General features: G+C 50.5%; 1 protein-coding gene across 8 annotated transcripts in view; it reads left to right on the top strand.

The window, feature by feature from the left end:
* Window positions 1–25315, top strand: part of Msi2 (musashi RNA binding protein 2) — a 363622-nt gene that overhangs the window by 327659 nt on the left and 10648 nt on the right. For 7 of the 8 annotated variants that reach the window (XM_051158260.1, XM_051158259.1, XM_051158258.1 and 4 more), the window contains one exon: window positions 12251–12313. In XM_051158260.1, the coding sequence (XP_051014217.1) occupies window positions 12251–12313 (63 nt within the window). Of the gene's footprint in view, window positions 1–10929; window positions 10995–12250; window positions 12314–25315 lie in introns of those variants that run through there. The other variant, XM_051158262.1, reaches the window with a different exon arrangement.

The raw sequence follows: 25315 nt of genomic DNA, 5'->3' as shown, positions 1-25315 counted from the left end.
GTTCTACCCAGAGAACAGTATTTTTACAAAGTTTCCAGAAAAGCAGATAAGGAAATTCTCCAGACACCTAGGGTCCCGTCTCGAGTGTGACTGGGCTGCTGTGAGGAGCAGCCCTGAGGCCCTTCTGTCAACTCCTTCCTCTAGCCCACCCTAGTGACAGAGACCCTCAAGTTTGGTTCCTCTGTTCAGGTCGGGAGGGAAGCCCTGGGCGTACACCCAGAATTGAGCCCCACACTGGTCTCCTGTGTTCTTTTTCTCTCTGGCCAAGTTCTCAGAGGCCTTGGGCAAGGCAAGGCCATTTTAGGGCTCTCCTGGTGGAATCTCAGAGCCCAGAAAGCAGATAGCCCTGACCTAAAGTGTCAGTCTATTCTCCTGTGGCCTTTGTCCTGTTTCCTGTTGTAAAGGTCTATTCCTCACCCTCACCCTCACCCTGCTCCATCCTAGAAATACCCACACTAGCAGTCTTTGCGGCATCCATGTGGTGACCTCTCCCGCTCTTCCTGGCTCTTTGCCCAGTGTAGGGGCTGGCCTCTCACCAGCTAGGAAGCATATTGAGAGGTTAGCCTCCCAGGTTGATTGATTGGAACTGAGGATTCATGTATCTGGGTGGGGCCAATGCACTAAGCAGAGTGTGGCCTTCTAAGGAAGGGCTTCACCCATCTGGCCCATCTCAGCCCTGTAATCTGTCTCCACCCTCCAGCTCTCTAGAGATTACTTCTTCACAGAGGCACTTTGAAATTACAGACCAGCTTCCCAGAGGCCAGCCTGCCGGCCACCTGGCCCTGTGTGTACTCAGGATTTATCCTCTCATTTGAATATTAAAGACAAGCTTAGTCAGGAAGCAGATCTGCTGCTTTGAAAGTCAGCCGCGGACCCCAAATCCAAGCCAGGACTGGAGGGAGGTTTGTGGTGACTGTAGGTGTGCCCTATCACCAAGCCATCCTCGCTGGCATAGAAAATCAGGAGTTGACTCGGTTCCCAGATGAAAGCGGAGCACACTGCCTAATAGGCACTTAATAAACATTTGCAGAAATGAATTGGAGCAATCTGAATTGACAGGAATGGCGGGTTTCACTTGCGATCAGCTTTCTGTGCCTCTTGAAGCCGCTCTGCATAAATGAGAGGATGACGCTAGGTGAGTGCTCAGCTCCCCATGGCCACACCAGACTCATGTGCGTGTGCGTGTGCGTGCGCGTGTGCGCACACACACCCTATACCACACACTGGCTTTTCAGAAATCTGAGAGATAGCCTTCTTGCCTCGACTTGCCTAGACACTGGGCCTCAGTGTCACTACCTATCAAGTACCTATTAAATAGAGACAACTGTCTACTACTATGTCCCCTGCCTCCCAGGTTGCTGGGGCAGAGTCTGTGGGAGCAGGCAGGGTAACAGTGAAGGATACTGCAGGTGTGCACCTCCTGTCCTGTGGACCGAGAACGGGTACCCAACTAGATCTGTCTCTTCCCACTGCTGTCTACAGCCCTCCCACACCTTCCCAGATACCTGCTCCACCAGCCTTAAAGTTCCCTTTGAGTCTCACCAGGGGGAACCTCCTTACCTTTCCTCAGGCCTTCAGTTTTTATTTTCATCAGTAAAAGCCTGAAGCATACAAAACAAAGTTACAACTACACCCAAAATTACTCAGAGTGTGAAGGTTCTAGGTGGACTGCCACATCAGGCCCGAGGGTCCAGTATTTCATGCCTTCCAGAACGGCCAAGGACAAGCAAAGGGTGTCTGCTGGTCCATCCACCCAAGCCAGAAAGAAAACTTTTTTTTTCCCCACCAAGTCTGGTTCAGTCTGCATCTACTACCAAAAGAGCCCCTTGGCTCTCTGGCTCTCTGGCTGCCGGGAAAATGCAGGGTGTAACCATCGGCGCCTGCCCCAGAGAGTCTCTCAGGCCACAGAGACGCTGGGCAATGAGCTCAGAGCCCACAGAAGCAGCCTGTGTGTGGCCAGCTAGGGCATTCCCAGCTTGCATGGGAGCAGTGAGCACAGATGAGGGGGCCTTGATGGTAGCTGGAGAGCTGCTGTGAATGGAGCAGTCTAGTCTATCCCCTGCTATAATAGTCATCCCAGGGCCCAGAGGTAACCAGCAGCAGAAATGGAGTTCCTAGGCAGTAGATAAGAGGAAATCAGAGGTCAAGGCACCTGCAAATTCACTGTCATGGTGAGGACTGCTCTCTCTCTGGTCCATGGGTGCCTGGTTTCTCGCTGTATCTTCCCTTGTGTGTGTTAGGCTGGGGGGAGGTGGAGGGAGCATTCCTATCAAACTCTTTGGATTCTCTCTCTCTTTTTTAATTGATGTATTTATTTACGATAGATAGATAGATAGATAGATAGATAGATAGATAGATAGATAGATAGATATAGATATGTGTGCGTGTGTGCACATGATCATGCAGGTGGAGCAGGCCTGCCACAGAGCATGTATGGAGGTCCAAGGACAACTTTATGTAGTTGGTTCTCTCCTTCCACCTTTATATGGGATCTAGGGGTTGAACTCATTTTTCCAGGGCTTGCTCCCCAAGTGCCATTACCTGTCTTGCTGGCCCTGGATTCTCTTTTACAAGCACTAATCTCCACCAAGAGGGCTCCGTCCTCATGATGCTCTCACTTTTCAAGGGCCCCACTCGCTGATCCTTCGCAGGTGAGGATTTCAGCATACATATTATTTAGGGATGACAGACATATTCAGACCATAGCATTCAATACCCAACCTAAGCCTTGAATCACAGAGAGAAGTTCGCCCGGTGTCTGGCAGCCGCCTGTGACTCCAGCATCCGGGCATCTGATGCCTTCTTCTGGCCTCTATGGATACCTGCACACATGTAGCATTGCATACACATGCATGTAAATAAAAAGTAAAGGAAAATGTGTTTCCCTAGGAGATATTGAAAGGATATTCCAGATCTTGTGAAACCACATGACCACCATCATTTCTGTGGTCAGCACCTGGGCAGATGGTGGGCGAGACAGTGGACTCTGCCAGTGAGCTGCCAGTGCAGATGCTTTATGATACAGGGATACTGGTCCCATCTTGCCGAAGGAAGACATTTGAAGCCTCCTCCAGGCACATGCACTTCCTATGGCAGAGGCACCCGGGCTATTACTGTACCTTTTAGTGATAGCTACTCAGGGATCTCCAGGCCTTCTCATCCTGGCCCCAGCACCCACAGCCTCTGCTCATCATGTCACAAGCCCTGAACTCAGGGCTGATGACACAGTGATAGATAAGGGACCAGTCTTCACTCGTTGCATACAGAGGAACAAACAAGATTCCACTTGATGGAAGGTCCCAGAAAGGATCCTCGAGGGGCGTGGGGGGGCTGCTACGCTGTGTTTCCTGCCCACCGCCGACCCACCCACCCTACCAAGAACCTGGAAATTGTTGGCAAGAGATGTTGGGAGGGTAATACATCAAAGGGCAGAGGATGGTGGGAAAAGCTTGGTCCTGCTGATTCCATTCCATGATCCCCTAGGGCTGGGGGAGCCACCTTCACATCTCTGATGAGCCCACCCTGGCCAGGCACTCCCTGAGCCTCATGTGTCTTTCTGTCATACCATCACATGACCTTGCTACAGTTCAAGCTTATACTTGAAAGAAAACGGCCCTTCGCTCACAAGTAAATTATGCGTGTTACCCATGAAAGCCCTTTGAATGCCAAATCACATAAATTAATAGGATTTTAGAATAGGAAGCACCAAAGGGATTTCCTCGGCTCGGTTGCTATTACTTTGGGCAATAATAATAAAACATAGGAATAGAAGTTTCTAGTCCACTTGTGCCAAGTACTTCACACTGTCATCTCCTTGACGCCCTAGCAACTCCACAAAATAGGCACTAGTAGTGTGTTTCACAGAGGAGGAAAATGAGGAAGGGAAGGGTGTTAAGTAAGGGCATGAGGGGTGTGTGGGGTGTGTGTGTGTGTGTGTGTGTGTGTGTGTGTGTGTGTGTGTGCGCGTGCGCGCGCGCATGCATGTGCCCATACACATGAAATCAATCTTGGATGGCATTCCAGAAGCAGTGTCCACTTTGTTTATTGAACCAGGGTCTCTCATTGTCCTGGAGCTTACAAATAAGTTGTCCAGCAAGCCCTGGGGAATCCACCTGTTTCCACCTCCCCAGTTCTGGGATTACAAGGATGTGCCAACATGCCCAGCTCTTTCTTTCTCCTTCCTTCCTTCCTTCCTTCCTTCCTTCCTTCCTTTCTTTCTTCCTTTCTTTCTTTCTATATGGGTCTGGGAATCAAACTCAGTCTGGCATTTTACCACTGAGCTGTCTCTCTCCTTTAGTCACCCTTGTCCCCATTTGCTTCCCCTCTCTCAGCTGTAGGGCCTGCGTCTGGCTTTCTTGTCCAGTGGGGGAAAGACACAAGCACATTCTTTGACCCAGAGAAAGTAGCCACTGATATTGTCATTAGCATGGCTTATTGCCAGGGCCAGGCCTTTCACAGTCTAGGAAAGGAACACATAGAGAAAGATGCTCTTCCGTCCAGCCTGTGGACTATGGGTGTCCCTCTGCTAGCTGTTGGGATTTCAGATATAGTATTCCTGTACTATTTGGTAAGTTGGTACCCTGATACCCCAAAGAGCCTCCCTCAACCTCTGGACTCTCCCCTGAGCAGAGCTGGCGCCCAAAGCATCCTGTCTAGAGACACCAGGGCGGACAGTCTCCATGCTGTAGGGGATGGGACTAGAACTTCAGATATTCGTGTATAGAGCTGGTGATAGGGCCAAGGTCAAAGATGGAGCTTTCAGACAGCGGGAAGTCCTGGGTGTCCAGCACTTGCTGGTCTGGTCTACAGAGGTGGCTGATACAGGGCTAGTGACAGTGGGAGCCCTGCTGAGGTGGGTCTATCTAACATCCCCCTCTAGAAGGACCCTAGGGCCAAGCATATCAAATTAAAATGGCTCAAGTTGAGTGAAAACATGATTTGGACTTTCTCTGTCTGTTCTGTGTTTGAAAACCCAGGTGATAAGAAGTAGCTTAAAAACTCAGAAATTTGTTTTAACTCGGCTAGGTGGAAGTGGTGAGGTGTTTGGGACTAGGTCAAGGTTCACCGGCATGGTTCCTCCCTCCTCCCCTGCTGTTCATCTTGGAGGGGAGGATAAGATGGAACGGCCTACCCTCTGACTGAGTCAGAGCTCAGTGGAGTACCTGAAGCAGACAGAATCTGGAAGGTTCTGAGGCACAGGGGACCCACAGTGTCCTGTGCTTATCATTAGCCCTTTGTCTTTGTCTTAGGAAGTCTGTTTGGGTACAGTCTAGTTGTGGAATGCCATGACATGCCACAAATAGAAATAGAACCCTATTTTCCCTCGTCAGGAGCTACAGCATAGGGCTGTGGTTCCGGTGCTTGGTACAATGCCTGACACATAATGACCATTCTGTAAATGCATAGCAGGAAGCCAGACTTTGAGAACAGGCCTTGGCCGGGGGGGGGGGGGGTCCTTTAGCCATCATGGGTCCCCGAACGCAGTGCTCTAGCCTTCTGCTGTGAGTCCTGAGTGACTTGAGGTAAAGATGGCTCAGAACGGAGCCAGGCTAAAGTCACCATATAGAGATCCCGACTCTAGGAGAGGCTGGACCTGGTGGCACAGGACTGTAATCCCAACTACTTGAGAGGCATAGGGAAGAACCACAAGTTCAAGTCTAGCCTAAGCAACTTTGAGACCTTGCCTCAAAATGAGGGCTAGAGATGGCGTTCAGTAGTAGGGGGTTTGCCTAGCTCTCACAAGGCCCTGGGTTTAGTATTTAAAAAGAGAGGGAAGGAAAGTATTGCCAAAACCTTCTGACACTTCCCAGATGCAGCCTGATGTACCTTCCTGTATTCCCACCCAAACATCCAAAGAGCTAACATATGCTGAGCAGCAGTTATGGTAAGGGTGGGGGCATGGTTTGTGCCTGCCTTCCATATTCTGGGGTGCTACCACTCTGCAGAGAGAGCAGGCCCAAGCTGTCTACCCCTCACCCTTGGCCGCAGACAGCCTTGATTTTTCTAGTTTGGTCCCTGTGCTTCCTCCCCAGGGACAGCTGTCAGGTTCTGAATTGGCCAAAAGCCAGGGGCGAGGCATTCTTAGCCCGTGTTCTCTTCAGCATGCCCATGCTTCAAGCAGCAGCCCCTGGCCCTCTCACCTGTCCAGGGGATCTGCACAGCTGCTGGTGCCTCCTAGGAAAGCCGCTCTCACCCCTCAAACACTGCGTCTTAAGACAGGTTCCTGTTTTGAATGCCAGGAGCTCAAGGCTTAGGCTGTTCTTTTTGAAATGAATGTGCACCCGCTTCCGTCAAAGAGGACCCTTTCCGTTTGATCTTGGAAATGTGTCCTTTTGGTGATTAGTTTCGCCTCCTCTTTGGAGCCTCTATTCTGATGTGAACCCCTGGTTCCTCTAGATCCTCCAATTATGTGCAGCCCAGATTTCTTCCAGCCTCACCCAGAAGTCAGAAAGCTGTGAATCTTTCTGTAAAACGCTGAGCCCTGCTACCCCAAGCAGGCCTGAGCAGCCTGGGCCAGCCAGAGTGGCAGATGGCAATGTTTCCAAACTCATGTAGGCCATGTTTCCTACATTCTGGGTAACAGTTTCTTCTTTTGGGTGGCGTAGATTCCAGTATTTGGATTCAGGGAAGCAGCATTAGATTAGCCAAGAACCAGCCACAGAAATTACTTGTAGGAAGAGGCTGGGTGTGCTGGGGAAGGAAGTGGAAGCTGTTCGTATGGGACTTGAAGAAAGATTCTCCCAGAACATATCTCCTGAAGCTATAAGGGGCTTCAGAATTCTCTTCATTCTTTTGGGGAGCTATGACACATGCCAGGTCACAGAAATAAGTAATTGACCCAACGGGAACTCCAGCAGTGTACCGCCATTCCTGCAACGCAAGCCAACATCTCTGCCAAACGAATACAGGGGAAGGAGACAAAAAGACTGTTGATCTTCCAGCCAGTTAGACAGGAAGCAGACCTTTTCAGTGTTTTACACAAAGCAAAGGCCCCCACAGCCTCCTCTAGCTCATGGCTTGTCTGTCTACATAGCATGTCAGAAACTTCATTTCAGAAGGCTTGATTCTGTTGATGAGGGTGGGGCCAGGGCAACGTGTGTGTGTGTGTGTGTGTGTGTGTGTGTGTGTGTGTGTGTATGTGTGTGTGTGTGTGTGTGTGTGCGCGCGCATGTGCGTATGCGTGCGTGTGTGTGTGTGTTTAAGCTCCTCCAGGCACGATTGGAACTCACTGTTCTGAATGGGGTTGATCACAAGAATTTGATTTTCCCACCATATTCTCAGGAGGCCCCTCACTCCTGTGAGGTAGAAGAGGTGACCGAGTGTACTGTAGCTTGACATTTTTTAAAGTGTATTATTGTTTTACTTGTTATTTGTACATATGTGGGCTCAGAGTAAGTCAGCGGACAACTTTCAGAGGTCAGTTCTCTGCTTCCACCTTGTTGAGGGGAGGTCTCTCTTGCTTTGGCCTACTGTGGACTAGCTGGTCAGTCTTCTTACATGAAATTGGAGGCACAGACTCAGGTTAATCTTGCTCAGCAAGGCTTTTACCATTGAGCCATTCTGCCAGCTGGTGACCATTCTTCATCACCAAAGGGCTTCAACTTTGACTCTATCCCGAGAAGCTTCTAAAGGCCTCCATCAGTGCCTGGCTGTACCAAAGACTGAGTCAGTCATTTCTCCAGGAACGTCAACATGTGTAGACACTGTAAACCACGTGGTGCTCAACCCAGGATTGAAAAAAAAAATCAATGTATGGGGCAGAGCTTGGCACCTCTGTGTACCATAGACTCGAGCCTTCGTTGCTTTTACCTTGCTTCTGGGAGTACGTGAGTTTCTACTGGAGGAAGGAGGTGCGGGCGGGGAGTCAGGCTGCTGGACTCATAGGTAATGCTGTCCTTGCCTACACTTGACCCAGAGGAGCAACTCCCAGCCCTCACTCACACACTGTAGTAGCGCATTCTAGCCAGCACTCACACACAGTAGCAGTGTGTCCTGGCTTGCTCTCACTCACACTCTGTAGCAGTGTGTCCTGGCCGGCAGCCCTCCCTCACACTCTGTAGCAGTGTGTCCTGGACGGCAGCCTTCCCTCACACTCTGTAGCAGTGTGTCCTGGCCGGCAGCCCTCCCTCACACTCTGTAGCAGTGTGTCCTGGACGGCAGCCCTCCCTCACACTCTGTAGCAGTGTGTCCTGGACGGCAGCCCTCCCTCACACTCTGTAGCAGTGTGTCCTGGACGGCAGCCTTCCTTCACACTCTGTAGCAGTGTGTCCTGGACGGCAGCTCTCTCTCACACTCTGTAGCAGTGTGTCCTGGACGGCAGCCCTCCCTCACACTCTGTAGCAGTGTGTCCTGGCCGGCAGCCCTCCCTCACACTCTGTAGCAGTGTGTCCTGGACGGCAGCCTTCCCTCACACTCTGTAGCAGTGTGTCCTGGCCAGCCCTCACCCACACATGGTAGCAGTGTGTCCTGGCCATCAGCAGCTAGAGTTTGGGAAGACTCTGCACTGGAGGCTAGGTGGGCCATGTGACTGAGTCCTGTCCTAGAAAAGATTGTCACCCAGCAAGAGAAATAAGATATGCATATAAAAATAGCCGTACTTAGGTAATACAGAAACCAGTAAGTGCCTCAGAAGCACGAAAAAAAAATAGATGCAGTGTAATAATTTAAAACAACAACAAAAAGCTTATTGGTGGTGGCGCACACCTTTAATCCCAGCATTCTGGAGGCAGAGGCAGGTGAATCTCTGTGAGTTCAAGGCCACCCTGGTCTACAGAGCGTGTTCCGGAGCAACCAGGGCTACACAAAGAAACCCAGTCTCAAAAATAAATAAATAAATAAATAAATAAATAAAAAACACTGTTGGCTTATAACTTGCGGTGAAGTGTCATGACTCCAGAAAGTTTATCACAGTGTGTCATTCACTGTCAGTGGTGCAGTGATGTCTTTCACTTAGACAAGTCACTAACCCCAAAGTTTTGTTGGCATCAACCCCAGAGGACTTGGGATTGTCATCCTCATAGATAGACAGGTTTGTGCAGGGCCTGCAGCTGAGAGACTATAAAGGTCATTCTGCCAGCCAGGCTGTCCTGCAGCTGAGAAGAATAACACAACCTGCCCAAGTCACACAGCAAGCGAGGGCTGGAGGCCACACGAGCCCGAGAACAAGTCTCTGGCTCTGACCCCATCTGCCAAGAATGCTTCACAGTACAGTCTGTCTTTACCCAGAATCCCTCCATCAACCCGCTTCTAGTGTCTCCAGGCATCCTCTCTGTGACTACAAGGTTCCCAGGCAGGAGGAACATGGTACATTCTTGTTCGTAGGTAGCCAGCCTCTAGCTCCCAGCCTCTCTGGGATTCGATCAGTGAAGCATCCCTCTCCTTTCTGCTGGATTCATTACTAGCATATTACGTCCATGAGGGCAGTTATCATCATTAGCGTTAAACAGAATACATGCTGTTGTTTTGTGGAAAGTTAGCTTTACAATGGCAGCAAGGAAGGAAAGACATGGTGAGGGGTTACAGATCACTCTGCTACCCATAAGGAACACAGCTAAGTTCCAATATCCTTGTGGCCATGCGGCCATGACTTCTACTGTGAGGAAAACAAAATAGGCTCTGTCTAGGGAGAGTCCTGTCTTGCACACCACGGAGCCAGTGGCTTGAGGTTTGACAATACTCTGATTATATGGGCTTACTCTCAGACATTGGCCTGAGCACTTTGTATACATGGACCTTGCACCAGCATAGCCATCCTCTGTGCAGAGAGGGTTAAGCCGCTTCCCACAGTCACCATTGGTGAACGGCTGGGCCAACTTGAACTCAGACAGCTGAGCCTCAGTTATTGTGGCCAGTATGACGATCCTTTGGTTTCTAGAACCTCTAACCCACTCCACCACATACCCACCCCTACCACACATATACCCCAAGGCAAACACTTCCCCCCACACAAACATATACACCCAATGCAAGCATAACACACACTCTCAGAAGTATACCCATGGCACACACAGCACACCTTTTCTGCATCTAGCTTGCACACCTCATAGGTCCTGTGGAGAACCTGTTGGAGTGAAGGGTTACCCCCGAAGTTGGACAGGCTGACAGAGCAGGAGGGGCCTGGTGCAGGGCAGTAGATGTGAGTCATGCTTGGTTCAGTGGGTGGTAGAGATGTGGCTCTGTCTAGTGTCTCAGAAGGAAGAACTGATGACAGCCTGAGGTGGTGATGCAGAGGCAGCAACCTGCACACACAGAGTGGCTCCCTCTGCAGCCGCCTCTGGTAACCCCTGCCTCTTAGTTCACCTCAATGGCTGAAGAGACTTCCATCTCCCGCAGAAACCTTTATCTGAGGTGAAGGCTAATGGAGGGGTTTTGTTTCTTTGTTTGTTTTTGGACACTTTGGTTTTTGTTTTTTTGTCTTGTTTTTTAATTCTTCCTTTTTCTCTGAGACTTCTTATCCAAACTGCTTAACTCTAGAAAATAGATGTTTTGTTTTTAACAAATCTTACTGACCATACTCCCTTCCTCCAACCACCATCTTCTCATGCTCCCAAGGAACCTTCCCATGTTATGTCTGGGGTAAGAAAGCACACAAAAGAACTGCCTTCCTCCGGCCTGCTGCTTCCTCCGCCCTAGCACCCCTTGAACCCTGCTCTGGGCCTGCAGCAGGAGGCTGGGTGGACAGAAGTTGGGACATGGAGAAATAACCTGATTTCTTCCTTATTTTCCTTCAGCACTTTCCACCAGCACCATCTTCAGAAATCTAGATCCTGCGTGGAAGAGCTGGGGAGAGGAGTAGGTGGGGAGCCCCACCCCGGGCTCCCTCTGGGAAGGGAGCAGCAAGGTCTTCATGGGCACTGGGAGACTCATTCCCAGCCTGGGAGAGCCATGTACAATTATTTCACCTGGATCTTTCTTTTTCCCCTTCAACAGCCCTATTACCATATTTAAATGCAAGTATGTCTCTTTTCGTTGGCATTTGAAGTAGCTTAGCCTGGCCTCTTTAGAGTAGCTCTTTTCCCTTTTGAACGTCTCGCCCTCTGTAGAACCACGTAGCTCGGACCATAGTCTTATAGTTTTAGTGGGCTTCTAGTTCGCTCTGTGTGGAGGAAGCTCCTCCATTGTTTGCTCCTCAGCTCCCTGCTCTTCTGGTGCATGTCTTGTCCCCTTGTCCTATACAAGTGCCTTATCAGACAGGCTCTGTGGCTCAAGTCAAGCAGCTCTTTTGGGGGGGGGGGGTGGCTGTTTGTTGGGTTTGCAGGGGCTTCTGGTGCATCATTAAAAAAAAAAAAGTAGTCCCTGGAAGTGGGTCTCGGGGTCAGGCTGCACATGTCTCCCTGGTGGCAGAAGATGCTTGTTTTTATGTATGTGGAAGTATGTCTGTATATACTCCAGTGTGTGACTGTGTGTATGTCAGAAAAGCCCAGGAGAGAGGAAGGGCTCAGCCTACCTCTTCTTTCTTAAGGACATTTTTGCAGCCACGTACATGCTCAGCCTCAGCTTCATTCTTGCCTGGCCTAGCTTTGCTAGACAGTGCAAACCTTAACCAAAAAAAAAAAAGGGCTGGGGTCCTTCACTTCCCTGACATATCAAAGCCCCGGATTCCATCCCTAGCACCATAGAGTAATATTGCTGTAACTCTGGGAAGAGCTGTATCATGCAGAACCACAGGGCTCACCCTGGGAAGAATCCCGGAGCCCTCGGACACCTGGCTCCATGGCATGCTCGCCTGGAGATGCCCAGGCTCTTCACCCTCACTCAGGCAGGGGCCATGACACCGCTGACAGGAAGCTTTGGCCAATCTAGAGCTCAGATGACCAGAACTTTGGAGGAGAACTTTCTGGAGTGAAGCCATCTCTAGGCCATGGCGCATCTTCTCTGAAGAAGCCAGACCCGAGTGCTTCCTACTTTGGAGCTCCAGCTGACCCCACCACCAGGATCCCTGTAAAGAGTAGCAGGGCCGGGCCTGGGGCAGCTTCAAGAGTCAGTGCAGGGTCAACAGAGCCCGCAACTAACTCAGTTCTCCAAAGAGAAAGGCCTTTCTCATATTTGAGTTTATTGCCGTGTACTTCCTAGGATGCTCTTCTGGGGTGATCAGTGTGTGAGATTCAGACATCTAAAGATACTGTGCCAGAAGCCTGAGAGCCACTGATCTGTATCCCCAATGTTATCTGGGAAGCCTTTCCCAGCTGTCTTTTGTATGAACCGGGGGTCCTCGATGGCTCCTTCTGATTCCAACTCCCTCTTTCTCCAGGCTTCCCAGCAGCAGCTTATGGACCAGTGGCGGCAGCAGCAGTGGCGGCGGCTCGAGGATCAGGTAGGAAGGTGTGCGGGGCAGGCGTCTCCCAGGCATGCCTCATGTCCAGGGGAAGGTAAAACAAAAACAAAAAACAAACAAAACAGAACCCTGTTAGTCTGTGTGGCTGCATCTGTCCAGCACTACCCTCACCACAGCCCAGGGGAGGGGGCAGGAACAGGGAGGGACCACCAAGGCCCAGCCACCTAGGGCAGTTCTTGCAAGAGGCTGTCACAGTTAGGAGACTGGAACAGCAAACCCCAGGCAGAATTGTGCTCCCATTAACAAATAAAAACTATCTTTCCCTTTGGCTTTGGGCCGCCCCATCTCCAAGCTCAGCTTCTGGGAATTCTGGTCACTACTGTGCTTGGCGTTGGCGGATTCAGAAGGTCCCCTTCCTTGGGTCTCTGACCTGGTCAAAGGGGTAGAACATAGGCTGTCTCTCCTGCCGGGCCTAGCAGGTGCATTTTTTACTCCAGATCAACTCCCAGGGCCCTTGAGGCCAGATATGGACCAATCCATGAGGTCAGAAAAGGAAGGTGCTGTGGCCTGATTCTCTGTCACCCCAGACTCTGTTCTGAGTCAGGCAGCCACCTAAGAAATTGGAACTTTCTCTCCCATGACCTCAGCCTTTTCAAAGATCTGGAGCCCTCCAGTGGCCAAGGAACACCTTTCCAGCAATACTATAAGGTCCACCCAGAACTGGGGCATGTCACCCCACCATGAATGCCAAGGGCTTCCTGCTGTGCACTGGGCACCCCTGCTAGGAGCTGTGCCACTCACTGCTGGGCAGCCTGGTTCCCAGTTCTTTTACCCCTGCCCTGCCACCCCACCCCCTCGGGCAGGGTGCTGGAGCACTAATTTAACATAACTGGGTTCTGAAGAGAGTGGGACAGGGTAGGATGCTGGTGAAGGTACCAGGAAATGGAGCGTTAAAAGCCCAGAGAGCAAATACCAAAAACCCAAACTGGCACAGTGAGGCTCATTGGAAAAATGTCAGAGAAAATCCGTTCCATGCAAACTGGCACTGCCTCTGAGCTACAAAGGAAGATTCCCACTGGAGCTTTTTTGGGGGGTGGATAGGGAAATTGAGGGTGGGGGCTGCTGAGGGGCAGTTTGCCAGAGAGCTGGTGATTGGCAGGCAGGCTGGGAAGTCCAGATAGCTGGGCACTCTCAACTTCCATCCACTCTAGTCTGTAAAGGCTCTACCTCGCCCTCTGGCCAGTGCCCCTTGGTATCCTCCACTCCCAGGCTCTAGGACGGGGGTGCACAGTTGCATTGTGTCTTCCTATTTCTGCTTTTGGGGTTTTTAATTTGGAACACTTTGGGGGGAATCGAAAAACAAAAGAAAAAGAAAGAAAGAAATGCCTCATTCCTGTGCCTGGGGAGGGAAGAACGGTCCAAAGAACAAGTCTTGAAATTTCTGAGTGTTGTTGTTTGTTTTCTCCGTTCAGTTTCTTTCTTTTGATAACTTGGATTATGAAACTAAACTTTAACCCGAAATTAACCCTGCCTCTCTCCCCACCCCCACCCCATCCCCCCCTTGACTTCATGGCAAGTTTAAAGGGCAGTATGGGATTCTTTGCGAGTCTGAGAGCCATTTCCCTGGTCTGTGCCCCGTTCCACCACCCTGCTGATGCACAGACAACCCGCCCCTCCTCTAACCCACCCACCCACCCGCCCCCAGCCAGGAGGGAGCCCCACTCACCCATCCTTCTAACTCCTAACCCTCAAGGTCATCTCCAACCACACATTTGTTTCCAGGATCAGTGGTGTTTTATTTGTAGCCATTTCCATTGGGAGCCAACTCTCCCACAGGCCATCAAGGTCCGCCATGCTCATCGCTGCACTGTTAGTGAATCGTATTCAGGAGTATGCTCCTCAAACCCCTGCCCACCCCAGCCTGGGTTAGTACAAGGAGCAAATCCTCAGCTTGAGGTACCCACCCAAGGGGAAACCCCCAGCACTGCTGGACCCACTGTAGAGAGAACATGGCCTGCTCTGCTTAGGGAGCCCTGCCCGGAGCCCCATCTTTGGACCTGGACCAAAGCTGAAGAGTTGGAGAGGGAAAGTCTGCCTTTTTCTTTTAACGTGGTGTGGCCAGTAAGGGATTGTCATCTTCTTTTCCTCTAGAAAATGACCCAGACTCTGAGCCTGGAAGCTTGGCCAGTTAATTTTTTTTCCCCTGAGTGGCCCTTCATTGGCAAAACACTCTACTGTGGATTGTGAAAGGTCATATACATCAATGTACACATTACACTCAGTCCCCGGGGGGGTTCCCAGGCACCTCATGATCCAAATTTCCCTGTAGCAGCTCCTAAAACCTTGCCTCACCCCACCCCCAGGTCTTCCCCAAAAGCTAAGGATGCTCCCCCACAGCCTCCTGAGCAACTATCCTGCACCAAGGGTTCTTACAAACTTGTTAGAATCCATTGATTGCCTGCCTGGAGGCTGGTACCGTGCCACACCTGACTAGTGACTACAGACTTTAGGAAATGTGTCTCTGCTTCCAGGGACTCTTGGTCTTGGTTAGGGATTAGATAGATGTCTTAACGGAAGGCAACTTTTTTTTTTTTTTTGTCATTATTTTTATCTAGCCCAATCGTTTTAGTTCTCAACCCAACTCCACCCCAACCCGTTTATTTTGACTTCTCCTCCCATGTTGGGAAACACCTGCTGAGGGTCCACGGGGAGGGGTGGGGGGGAGGGAGGCAGCTTTGATCTTTCTCAGGGTGGCAACTTGTATGTCAGGGCTGTGCTGTTGAGGCAGTCAAGGGGGAGGCCTCGAGTTTCTGCCTCAGCCTGCTCCTCCGGGCTAGCCTGCCTCCCTTTTCTCACTCCCCGCACCCCAGAACCTGAGGTGAGCAGGGCACATGTTCCCCAGCAGGGTCACCTCCCTGCCGACTCCTAGATCACTTCACTATCAGTGGTCACCCTTCCTTCACCTTCACCTGGTAGTCTGAAACGTCATCCTTTCTTGTGCTCAGTCAAGAGTTTGATTTTTTTGTTTTGTTTTGTTCTGTTTGTTTTGTTTTGTTTTTTGATCGTGCTCATTTAGTCCCAGCGGCACCCCCCCCCCCCCTCCCCCATCACGTCCCATCCAAACACAAATCCGGGTTTGACAATTGACACCTCCCTGTCCCCTCCAACCTGAGGAAAAAACGGTACCAATTTTCAGGGTACTTTTATTTTGGGGTGACCTCACTGGTGGGTCCGTGTATCACTCATAGAGCTTGGAAAGCACCCCCTACCCCCCCCCCGTACCACCCACCCAGCCCAGCCTCTGGCCCCAGCCAGGACCCTTCTACTGTGCTTTACACTTGCCAGCTTTATTCCAGTCTAGTGCCCGTGAGCTCCTGATGGTGGTGGTGAGTGTGAGCAGTCACGTTTCTGTTGTCTTTTCTCTTGCTTGGTTGGGGCTGCGGTGAGAGAGTGTCTCTGAGGCATACTTTCCCGCCTCTCTTACACTAGGACCTGCACACCTCCTCTCAGACACTCTTCTGAGCACGCTCAGCAGGAAGGTTTGTCCACACCTGTTAACCCCCTCTCAGTGTCCAGCTTCCTGTTAGTATCAGCTGGTTTGCATGTTTTGCTTGTTCAGATGAAACAGTTCAAGAAACAAACTCATATCCAACTCTCGAGAAATGTCTTTTTTTTTTTCTGTACACTTTCCGTTTTCTTTTTCTTTCTTTCTTTCTTTCTTTTTTTTATCAGTTACAACTCCAAAACACCTGTTGTCTAGTAAAACATTTCACACCTCCCTTGCCTGTTCTTAGATTGTATGTATCTGTGGGACTGAACTAAATGCATGCACTGTAGTAGATGTCCTGGTAGCTGTAGCCGTAGTTGTAGAACATGCATTGTTGAGTTGATATCACAGGGCCTCCGAAGGCGTGGCCCAACACCACTGTCTGAAGGATAGCACGGGGGCCAGGAAGAGAAGGGGTTCCATGCTTTCAAAGTTGCCAAGGGGCTTGGATCCATGTTCTCGCCATCAGCCACCACCACCTCTCCTCACGCTCCCTACTCCCCGAGTCTAGAACTGAGTCACCACCCTCAGCTCTAGCCTGTCCAACTGAGGTCGTGTTTACCAAAGCGAAAGCGGGTAGAGCCAGAGTCATCTTGTTCTTCCAAGTTCTTATCTTCCCCACACGGTTCTTGACCAAAGCAACAGATCTGTCTTTGTTTTTAAGGCCATCAGCCAGGCTCCTCTAAGCCCGGCTTCTTTTCCTTGAGCCTTTGGGAGACACAGGGCCCTGTCAAACGATCAGTCTGTGTCATCTGCTCCTGTGGCTAAAGGGAGGGAAGATGCAGTGGGGAGGAAACTGGGGGCTTCAGCCTCTGTGGGCAGCAAGGTACATTTGACCCTGGTAGATGTTGACAGTGTCTCTTATGAGTGGTGAAGATGAAGGGGCCAATGGTATGAGTGATGGCCCTGCATCTCTACTGACACAGCTTCCCTGGGGAGAAAGAAACAGGATGGGCCTGGGACAGGGAAATAAAAAAAAAAGAGCCATCCAGTTTCCTCCTAAGTCCCTCTAGATGGGCTTTCTGGAGGGAACTTTTGTCTTCCACTTGGGGCATGTGTGGCCAACCATCTTCGCATACTCTGTCTTCTCCGCATGTGTAACAAGCCGTAAGGGAGTACCAGAGACCTCAGAGCTTTTGTCCCTAACCTTCTGAGTCCATATGAAGTGAGAGTAGTACTCACGACCCAGAACCTACCTGTCAAGTCAAGGCTCTGACCAAACCGTAGAGTTAGACAGGGCATAGGGCAGAGCCTGTAGGATACAGGTTCTCCATCATGGGGCACAGAATTCAGGAGAAAGTCGCAGCGTCCGTAACATCTTCAAAAAATTATGTCATGGTAAAACCAAGTAGAAGCCTCATTTGGGCGTGGGGGTCGGGAGCTGTGATGTTCTAGCAGAGTTAGAACCGATAGGAACTGAGCATGCGCCAGGCCAGACAGAATGAGGACACGAAGGCTCCAGGTGGAAAAATCCAGGAGGAGAGCCATCCTTCCTTCCAGCATGGTCTCCCTGGGGACAGGGGAAGCGGGCAACAGAAAATGGCTGGGACCAGGCGTCAGTACTGCTGCAGATGACCTAGGGCTAAGGAGTACAGGCAGCAAATGGGAACAGAAACCAGAGAGCAGAACCCCAGGCTGCTGTTAGCCTGCATCCTGCATCCTGGACCACCTGTGTTGCCTGGAGCCTGGACCCCTCAGAGCTGCATGTATCTGTGACCCAGGAGGCAAGTGGGCAGACCAGCATGCCTACCGCAGGACTGTCCGGCCTCTCCTGAATCAGCCGAGGAGGTTAGGACCCAAGATTCGGACACGGGCATCCCAGTGCTTCTGAGATGGCTCTGGGTCTCTGCTGCCACCTTTGTGAAAGTGTCTCAAAGCCTTCCGTGCTCGCGCCCTCCACCCCCCCCCCCCCCCACCTGCCTAGCTGGAGGAATCCTGCAGCCTTCATCTAAAGGAAATAAGCAGAAATCTTGTGGCTTTCAGGACAGTCCCTGTTTCTCATGCTATAGCCTTTGGTCTGATAATGACTACTTCCAACTTCATTTTAAAATGGGAGAGTGAGCCGGGGAGATGGCTTAGTGGGTAAAGTACTTGCCACACAAACATGATGATCTGACTTCAGAACCCTAGAATTCAGGAAAGCCAGATAGAGCAGAATGTGACGGCGCATACCTGGGACCCCCAGCATTAGGTGGGCAGACAGGCGGACCCTGGAGGCCCATGGGACAGCCAGTCTAGCTAAAGTGGCAAGCTCCAGGTTCAGCGAGAGACCCTGTCTCAAGAACTAAGGTGAAGAGCAGTAAAGGAAAATACCTGCCATCAACCTCTGGCACTCTGCACGAGTGCACACACAAGATGAGTCCACCTGCATACATACATACATACATACACACATACACACACACACACACACACAGGGTGGGGGTGGGGAACAGATCCACGTGTGCCTTTATCTCTGGAAGTAGCTTTTCTGCTCTCCCTTAAGCAAGATCTGATGTGAGGCCAGCTCTCTCCTTTCCCACCAAGTTCCCTGTGTTAGCAAAAATACATCCTTTTGGAGGGTGTGGCCCATGTGTGGGGAGAGTCATGGAAAGAGCCTTTCATTAAGATATTGTCAGCCAGGCGTGGTGGCATATGCCTTTAATCCCAGCACTCGAGAGGCAGAGGCAAGAGGATTGCTGTGAGTTCGAAGCCAGCCTGGTCTACAAAGCGAGTCCAGGACAGCCAAGGCTACACAGAGAGACCCTGTCTCGAAGAAAAAACAAAAACAAAAAAAGATATTGTCACATCTGTTGCCATGAATAGAATATCAGTGCAGTGGCCAGAGGGAAAGAAAGCTTTGACCTATCAGGACGAGGTACCACAGCTAGCCAGACTTAGCTCACTCACATGGTGTTACTTCAGCATTCATCTCTCAGGCTCTGGCCTGCGTTCTAGAGAACACCCCTCCCCCCCCCCAGGTAGTCATTAAAATGTTCGTTTCTAAGAGAGCCAAGGCTTTAGCCATAAAGACTGGCCATGGGTTTTAAGCAACTTGACTGAATCCATAATAACATGCACAGGCTCCTGCCACTGACCTCAGCTTCATTCATTTTCCAGGGGCTTTCGGACCAGCCCAGTTGAGGATACAATATATCAGCGCCAATCAATAATTTTGTAATAGAAATACCATGCACTTGATAAATCAACTCTCGAGCAATTAGTGGCTCGCCTTAAAGTCCAGACCAAAGGATAAGTTAATCCTGAAGCAAATGGAGTGAGGGAATGTTAATGGTCTTTAAATCAGCGGGATGGTTTTCAGCAGGTGACATGTTCCTGCTTTTCCCTTGAGTAGGCTGGCCGTTGCTTGAGTGTTGGCTAGAAAGCCCAGGCCCAGCTGTCTGGAGGAGTAGTGAGAAATGTGGTGGTTCTCTTGGGCGCTTCACAAGTGGTGAGAGTGCATGAGACAGAGGCCTAGAGACCCACTGTGAGGGGTGTGAGGGCCCTGCAGGGTGGTCACTGCATTTGTGAGGCCGGTCTCATTTGGCTCAGGCTGGCTTGGTATCTGTTCCGTAGCTGAGGCTGGACCGCTGGACTTCTCCCACCTCTAACCGCTGAGGCTGAGGGTGTGTGCCATTCTTCTGGGTTTGTCCCATGCTGGGGCTCAAACCCAGGACTTCATGTTGGTAAGCTAAGCACACTATCAACTGAACTACATCTCCAGCTCTAGATAGGCTAGCGTGACACCTTAGACAGCTACAGCCTTTATGAGGCAAAGCAGCTCGCGTAAAGAGGGCTTAAAGTTAGGAGGCCAGCAATAGAGCTGCAGAGAAAAGCCACACGTGGAACCTGTGCCTCTGCGGAGCTTGCAGGGTCTCAGCCCATAAATCCTCTATAAACCACGGTGGGGAAAGTGCTCACTGCACATGCATGAGGCCCTTAGTTTGGGTCCCTAGCACATACATAAAAAAATGCCAGGTGTGAGCAATGGAGAGGTAGAGACAGGAAGGTGCCACTGGCTCACCAGCCAGCCAGTCTAGCCTTAGTTGGAGACCCTGTCTCAAAAGAAAAAAAAAATGCTGAGGAGCAGTGGAAAACACTGACATGACATCAACCTCTGGCCTTCACAGATACATACACCACTGTGTACACACCCACAAGCACAAATAAATAAAATATAGCCTTGGCTGTCCTGGAACTCTATGTAGACCAGGCTGGCCTCGAACTCAAAGGGATCCACCTCCCTCTCCCTCCCAAGTGCTGAGATTAAAGGCATGTATCACCATGCCTGGACATATTCTTCAAATATATTTTGTGTGTATCTCAGGGTTGACATCACCCTTTCCGTACAAGACAGATCATAAGGCTGGCAGGAGACAAAGTAAGCCGAGTCTGCAATCTTAGATAGTATAGATGTGTAATTGCTGTGCAATTAAAGAGCATAGAAAAGAAAGGGGCCCTTTGTTTCTGGATGCTTATGAATATTAATAACAAGGGCTCCCTTTTCCATATTGAGATACTGTAGGGCAAGGGACAAGAAAGAGTACTTTTGGGCAGCTGTGACTGGCTGTTGGGATAGGTCTGTCAGACGGTAAGAGAGCTGCGGTGAAATCCACTCTGGTATGGAATAGGAGGGCTCCTGCCAACATCTCAAAACATACACCTGCTGGTAAGTTTCCTTAAAGAAGGGCATCTCGTTAACAGAAGAATTTGAGAGACATCCTCTACTTTACTAGAACAATAACAACAAATCCTCAGTAGTTGCTCACCTTATGTGAGTGAGCCACGCCCACATGCTGTACCCTCCCTCCCCCACTTAATTCTGAAGTCATAAACGGGTGCCATCAGTCTCCTTCCTATTTTAAAGATTACAAACTGTGACTCAGGGGAGATAGTAGCTTATCTAAGGTGGCAGTGACAGGATTTGAGGCTGTCCCATCAGCCTGTGCTCTCAGCCACTATCAGCACAGGCTGCATTGTACCAGCCTAGCAACGGCTGAGCGTAGACTGCAACTTTTAAACACTCACCAGAAAGGTGCAGCTGTTCCCACTCAATTCTTCCTATCCTTAGGGGGAGGCGATAACCCAAAATCATTTACAAGTGGTCTCGGGAGGCATGCTATGTATTTTTTTGCACCTGCTTCTGCGGTTACAGATTCAATGGCATGGTTCTGCCTGGCTATTCTTTTGCTGGTATTTTGATTTGGTCCCTGCACACCCGTTCAGACCAATGTCACACAAAGGAGACCCAGAAGAGGTCGAGTCCAACAAGGGGGAGCCAGGCTGCAGGGAATTATTTGAAGGGAGCTTTAGTTAAAATACAGCTGAAGGAAGTTAGCCGCTCTACAAGATGATGGAACAAGGGAGGGAATCTCTGGGTAGACAGACTTCTGTGCAGGGGGGAGTCGGCATCCCTTTCTTGCCTTACACAAACTGCATCTGGACTGTGGTTGGGAAACACCGCCCTAGTGCAAGGAGGCCACTGGCTGCCCAGTTGCTGGGGCTTTGCTTTGGGCCAATGGTGGGGAAAGGGGAGTGGCCACAGACGCAGCCGACTCTTTGCCCAATCTTCTTGCAGGAAGGCTTGGGCACCAGGTACCATAGCAACTGCAAACAGGGGCTCATTTGTTTTGTAGATGAGTAATTACTACACAATTAAAGAAGGCTAAAAATAAATGGGCCCTTTGTTCCTGGCTACTTATTAATATTAATAAAGTGGTCTGTCCAGGTTTGTGGCAAACAGCGAATGCAAGCCTGGGTGCCTGTGGTAGAGACTGATGTGTAAGGAGAGCCGGCCAGCCCGGCTTCTCAGCCAGCTCCCCTCTCTTTCTGATTATGTTTTGGAGAGGGTGGCCTTCCCTGGCCTTAGAGAGTTCAGCCTTACAGATACACACAGCACCGAGAGTGCCCTGGAAGTCTGAAAGTCAGTCAGTCACAAACCTGACTCCCCTCCCCCACCAGAGGACAGACCAGAAGCACAGCAGCCACCACATGACATGGAAGACACTCCTGGTTTCATTGTGCTGTCTTTGACCTCACATTTTCTTTTTATTCCAGCATGACAGCCTTTAAACCTACTACTGAAGTAGCCCCAGACTTCACGGTCTCTTCTCCCAGCCTCTCTTCCTGTTTGTCTGTCACGAAGAGTAAACTGGTTAATGACACGCTAGGGGTCACGCTGAGCTCATCACCTCCATTCCGTAGGTCTTGACCTTCAAAGTTCAAGTAGCTAAAAGGAAGCGGAAGCCACCAAGAGGTGCGCCCACCTCCTGGGGGGTGGGGGGTGGGGAGGAGCCTTGTGAGTGAGCAGCAGCTCAGCAGCAGATAAGCCCACAGGAGGGAGGGCTGGGTGTGGTTCCTGGCACACATCGACCTCTACTGAATGAGGATTTCAGACTTACAGGCCCCAGTAGGTCACATCAGCCCTGCAGCTACGGCCAGAGCTTCTGATCCTTTGTCCTAGGAGGTATACGCAGTGAAAATGACAGTGGCATAAGAATAGCGTGCCCAGAAAGCCAGGAACATCCCAGCGATAGGAAATTCGGTGGGGATATGCGGTGTGCACTTGAGAATAGTTGGCCATTGAGTGCTGAACACATGGAGGTGTGGTAGGCCTTGTGTTTACAGTTAGACTCACATTTCTATGTATCAGAGTTCCAGCCTTAAGTGTGCTTGGTGGGACCTTTTAGGGGCCTGTAGTTCTGTCTCAGTTGATGGTATTATTCATTTAATAGCAGAAGACCCGGGGCTAGGGGAGATAGTTCAGTTGGTAAAATGCAAGCAAGTGGACCTGAGTTCTGATGCCCAGAGCTGACATAAAAGCCAGGCACAGCTGCATCTGTATTCTCAGTACTTGGGAGGTGGAGACAGGTGGATTGGAAATAGGAGCTGATTGGTCAGCCTGCTCAGCCAACTCGATGAGCTCCAAGTTCATGGAGAGACCCTGCCTCAACTAAGGCGGAGAGCAATAGGGGAAGACACATGACACTAGCCGCCACATGCACACACCCACACAGACACAAACATACACGCCACACAGGAGCAAGTCAGCCTTAAGATGTGGTGCGACTACGCTGCACGCTAGAAGCACCCACCTCGCTTCAGATGTGTAAACTACATAGCCTCAAGGCCTGGCTGTTGTATAACTTTATACCATCCCTGACCAACGTCCTCCAAAAGGAAGCAAGAGAGGTCACCAGCCTAGGTTTAGAGTCCCTGTGGGCTCAGGGCTCTTCTATCTACCAGGACCAACAAGACCACCATCAAGGAAGACCTTAAGAGGTCCTGGTCTCTATGGTGTCACTCTCCCACCTCCCTTGGGGCCAGGCTGTGATGAGGAGCAGACAGTTTAGAGTGACCATAAACAGGAAAGCACTCATACTCCTAGACTGGCTGACAAATGGGCGCCTCTTGCTAAGGTCGGAGTTTGTTTGTTATTAAAGACCTAATTAGAAACATGAGAGGGAGCTGAACGGCTCCTCGCTTGGCTAATTAGTGACATGTACGCGCCCGCTTTGAACTTCAAGGACACAGAGCTCTTAGCGCTTACATCACAAATGGATTAAACTCCTGTGCCGTTACAATCATTAAAGACAGACCACTCAAGTGGAAAGCCTCTGTACAGGTCCTCAAGGGACTATGCCCTGGGTACCCTCCTCGCCCACCACCCACACCCAGCTGCCGGGTCCCCTGGCGCTAAGATGCTGTAGACTGTGATTGGGCCGTAAAGGGTGGTCACCCATAAGGTGCCCCAGCTCCCCACAGGGTCCTGCGGAGTGAGATGAACTTTGAAGGCTGAGTTAGTTCTCTGGGGACCCCACTGTGTCCAGGCACTTGAGAGTCTCAATAAGGGCTTGGTCAGTGCCTCCTCTTCCACTTACTGACTCCCAATACTGACTGCATTTCTGATTTTTTTTTTTTCTGCAAGGCCCTGTGTTTTAACACACAGTAGAAGGAGCCCCAGTCATCAGCAGAGCTAAGTGTCCTACGTCTTCATAGGCACCACCCAACCTCAGGGAGCTTCCTCCTGGATAGTAAGACAGGTGTCTGCAGCACCAAACTGTGATTCAAGGAGGAACCCCTGAGCCATGTCTTGACCGAAATCACATGGACTTTAAGTTAGAACTGGATTCAGTCCTAAGACCCTGAGTTTGCTCACCTATTGCACAGGGTGATGAAGCCCATCAGTGGCCTTCCCAGCCTGGCACCCTCTTACCTCATTAATCCTCACCTATCTGGGTCCAGCAATGTGCAGAATAGTACATTTCCAGGGCTGAAGAAAGAGATGGTTCAGAGGGTAAGAGCGCTGGCTGCTCTTCCAAAGGTCCTGAGTTCAATTCCCAGCAACCACATGGTGGCTCACAACCATCTATACTGAGATCTGGTGCCCTCTTCTGGCATGCAGGTGTACATGCAGGCAAAACACTGTATACATAATGAATAAATAAATCTTTAAAAAAAAAAAAAAAGGACATCTCCTGCCCTTCCATTCCTAACAGGGACGTGCTGACCACTGATTTCTTATGTAGCTTCTCACCTTTGCTGGAATACAGTGCCAGGCCATCTTCTAAGTCTATAGTCCTGGCCTTGGGCTTCATAGTAAAGCAGCATGTTTGTTGTACAGAAAAATACACACCGGTCATATAAGAAGTAACGTATAAGACTCAAAGGATCTGTGCCTGGGACAGGGAGGGATGGGACCTTCGGGGTGAGCATGGAGTAACATAGCAACAAGTAAGGGTGACTGGAGACACCTGGGGGAACCACACTGATGTCTTCCTTGGTAAGTTAGGTAGGTGATGTACCCCAAGGACAGAGGGGGCTCTCAGATCAAAACAAGCCAAAGGAGATCTCTCAACATCAAACTCATAGAGGGGAGGGAGCTGCTTCCAAGCTTTGGGTCCCTATTTAATTGTGGTCTCAGACCCTAGAGGACTGGATCAGATATTGGGAGGCCGAATGCAACATTTCCTGGGTGCTATGGCGACAAGTGGGTTCCCTTTGTCTGCTGCTCCTTTCAAATTGTAGCCAGGGTTAGATAGTATAGATATACCTGGACTTCCACATCTTTTCCTAGACCTACAGTAAAGCTACTGTGAGTCACATCACTTCCCTACACCCAGGGATTAATTCCACTCTTTGGCTCAGCCCTTCCTGACCCCAGGTAAGCAGAGCCATGTACAGACACAGTCCGCCCCACCCCCATCTCCTCAGCTCACTTCAGAAGTGGCGGGGGGGGGTGGGGGGGAGCAGGGAGGGTAGGGGGGTGAAGCTGCCTGGAAGACTCCAGCCCGGCACGCCCAGGTAAGGGGCCACATTCCCAGTGCAGGTTGCTGGTCCATTTCTGCTCCCATCTCTGAGATAAGATAGGAAAGCTTCATTGAGTCAGCCATCCAGGTGTTTTCTTGAGCAGCAGGAAGCTTTTCATTTAATGTAGAAAGCCTCCTACTCTCATTCAAACACTTCCTCTTGCTTTGCTATCCTTCTGAGGTACAGCAAGGGCCCCAGCTTTTCAT

This window comes from Acomys russatus, chromosome 16 (genome assembly GCF_903995435.1).
Source record: "Acomys russatus chromosome 16, mAcoRus1.1, whole genome shotgun sequence".
NCBI classification, from domain to species: Eukaryota; Metazoa; Chordata; class Mammalia; order Rodentia; family Muridae; genus Acomys; species Acomys russatus.
This window is presented reverse-complemented; position numbering and strand designations above follow the sequence as displayed.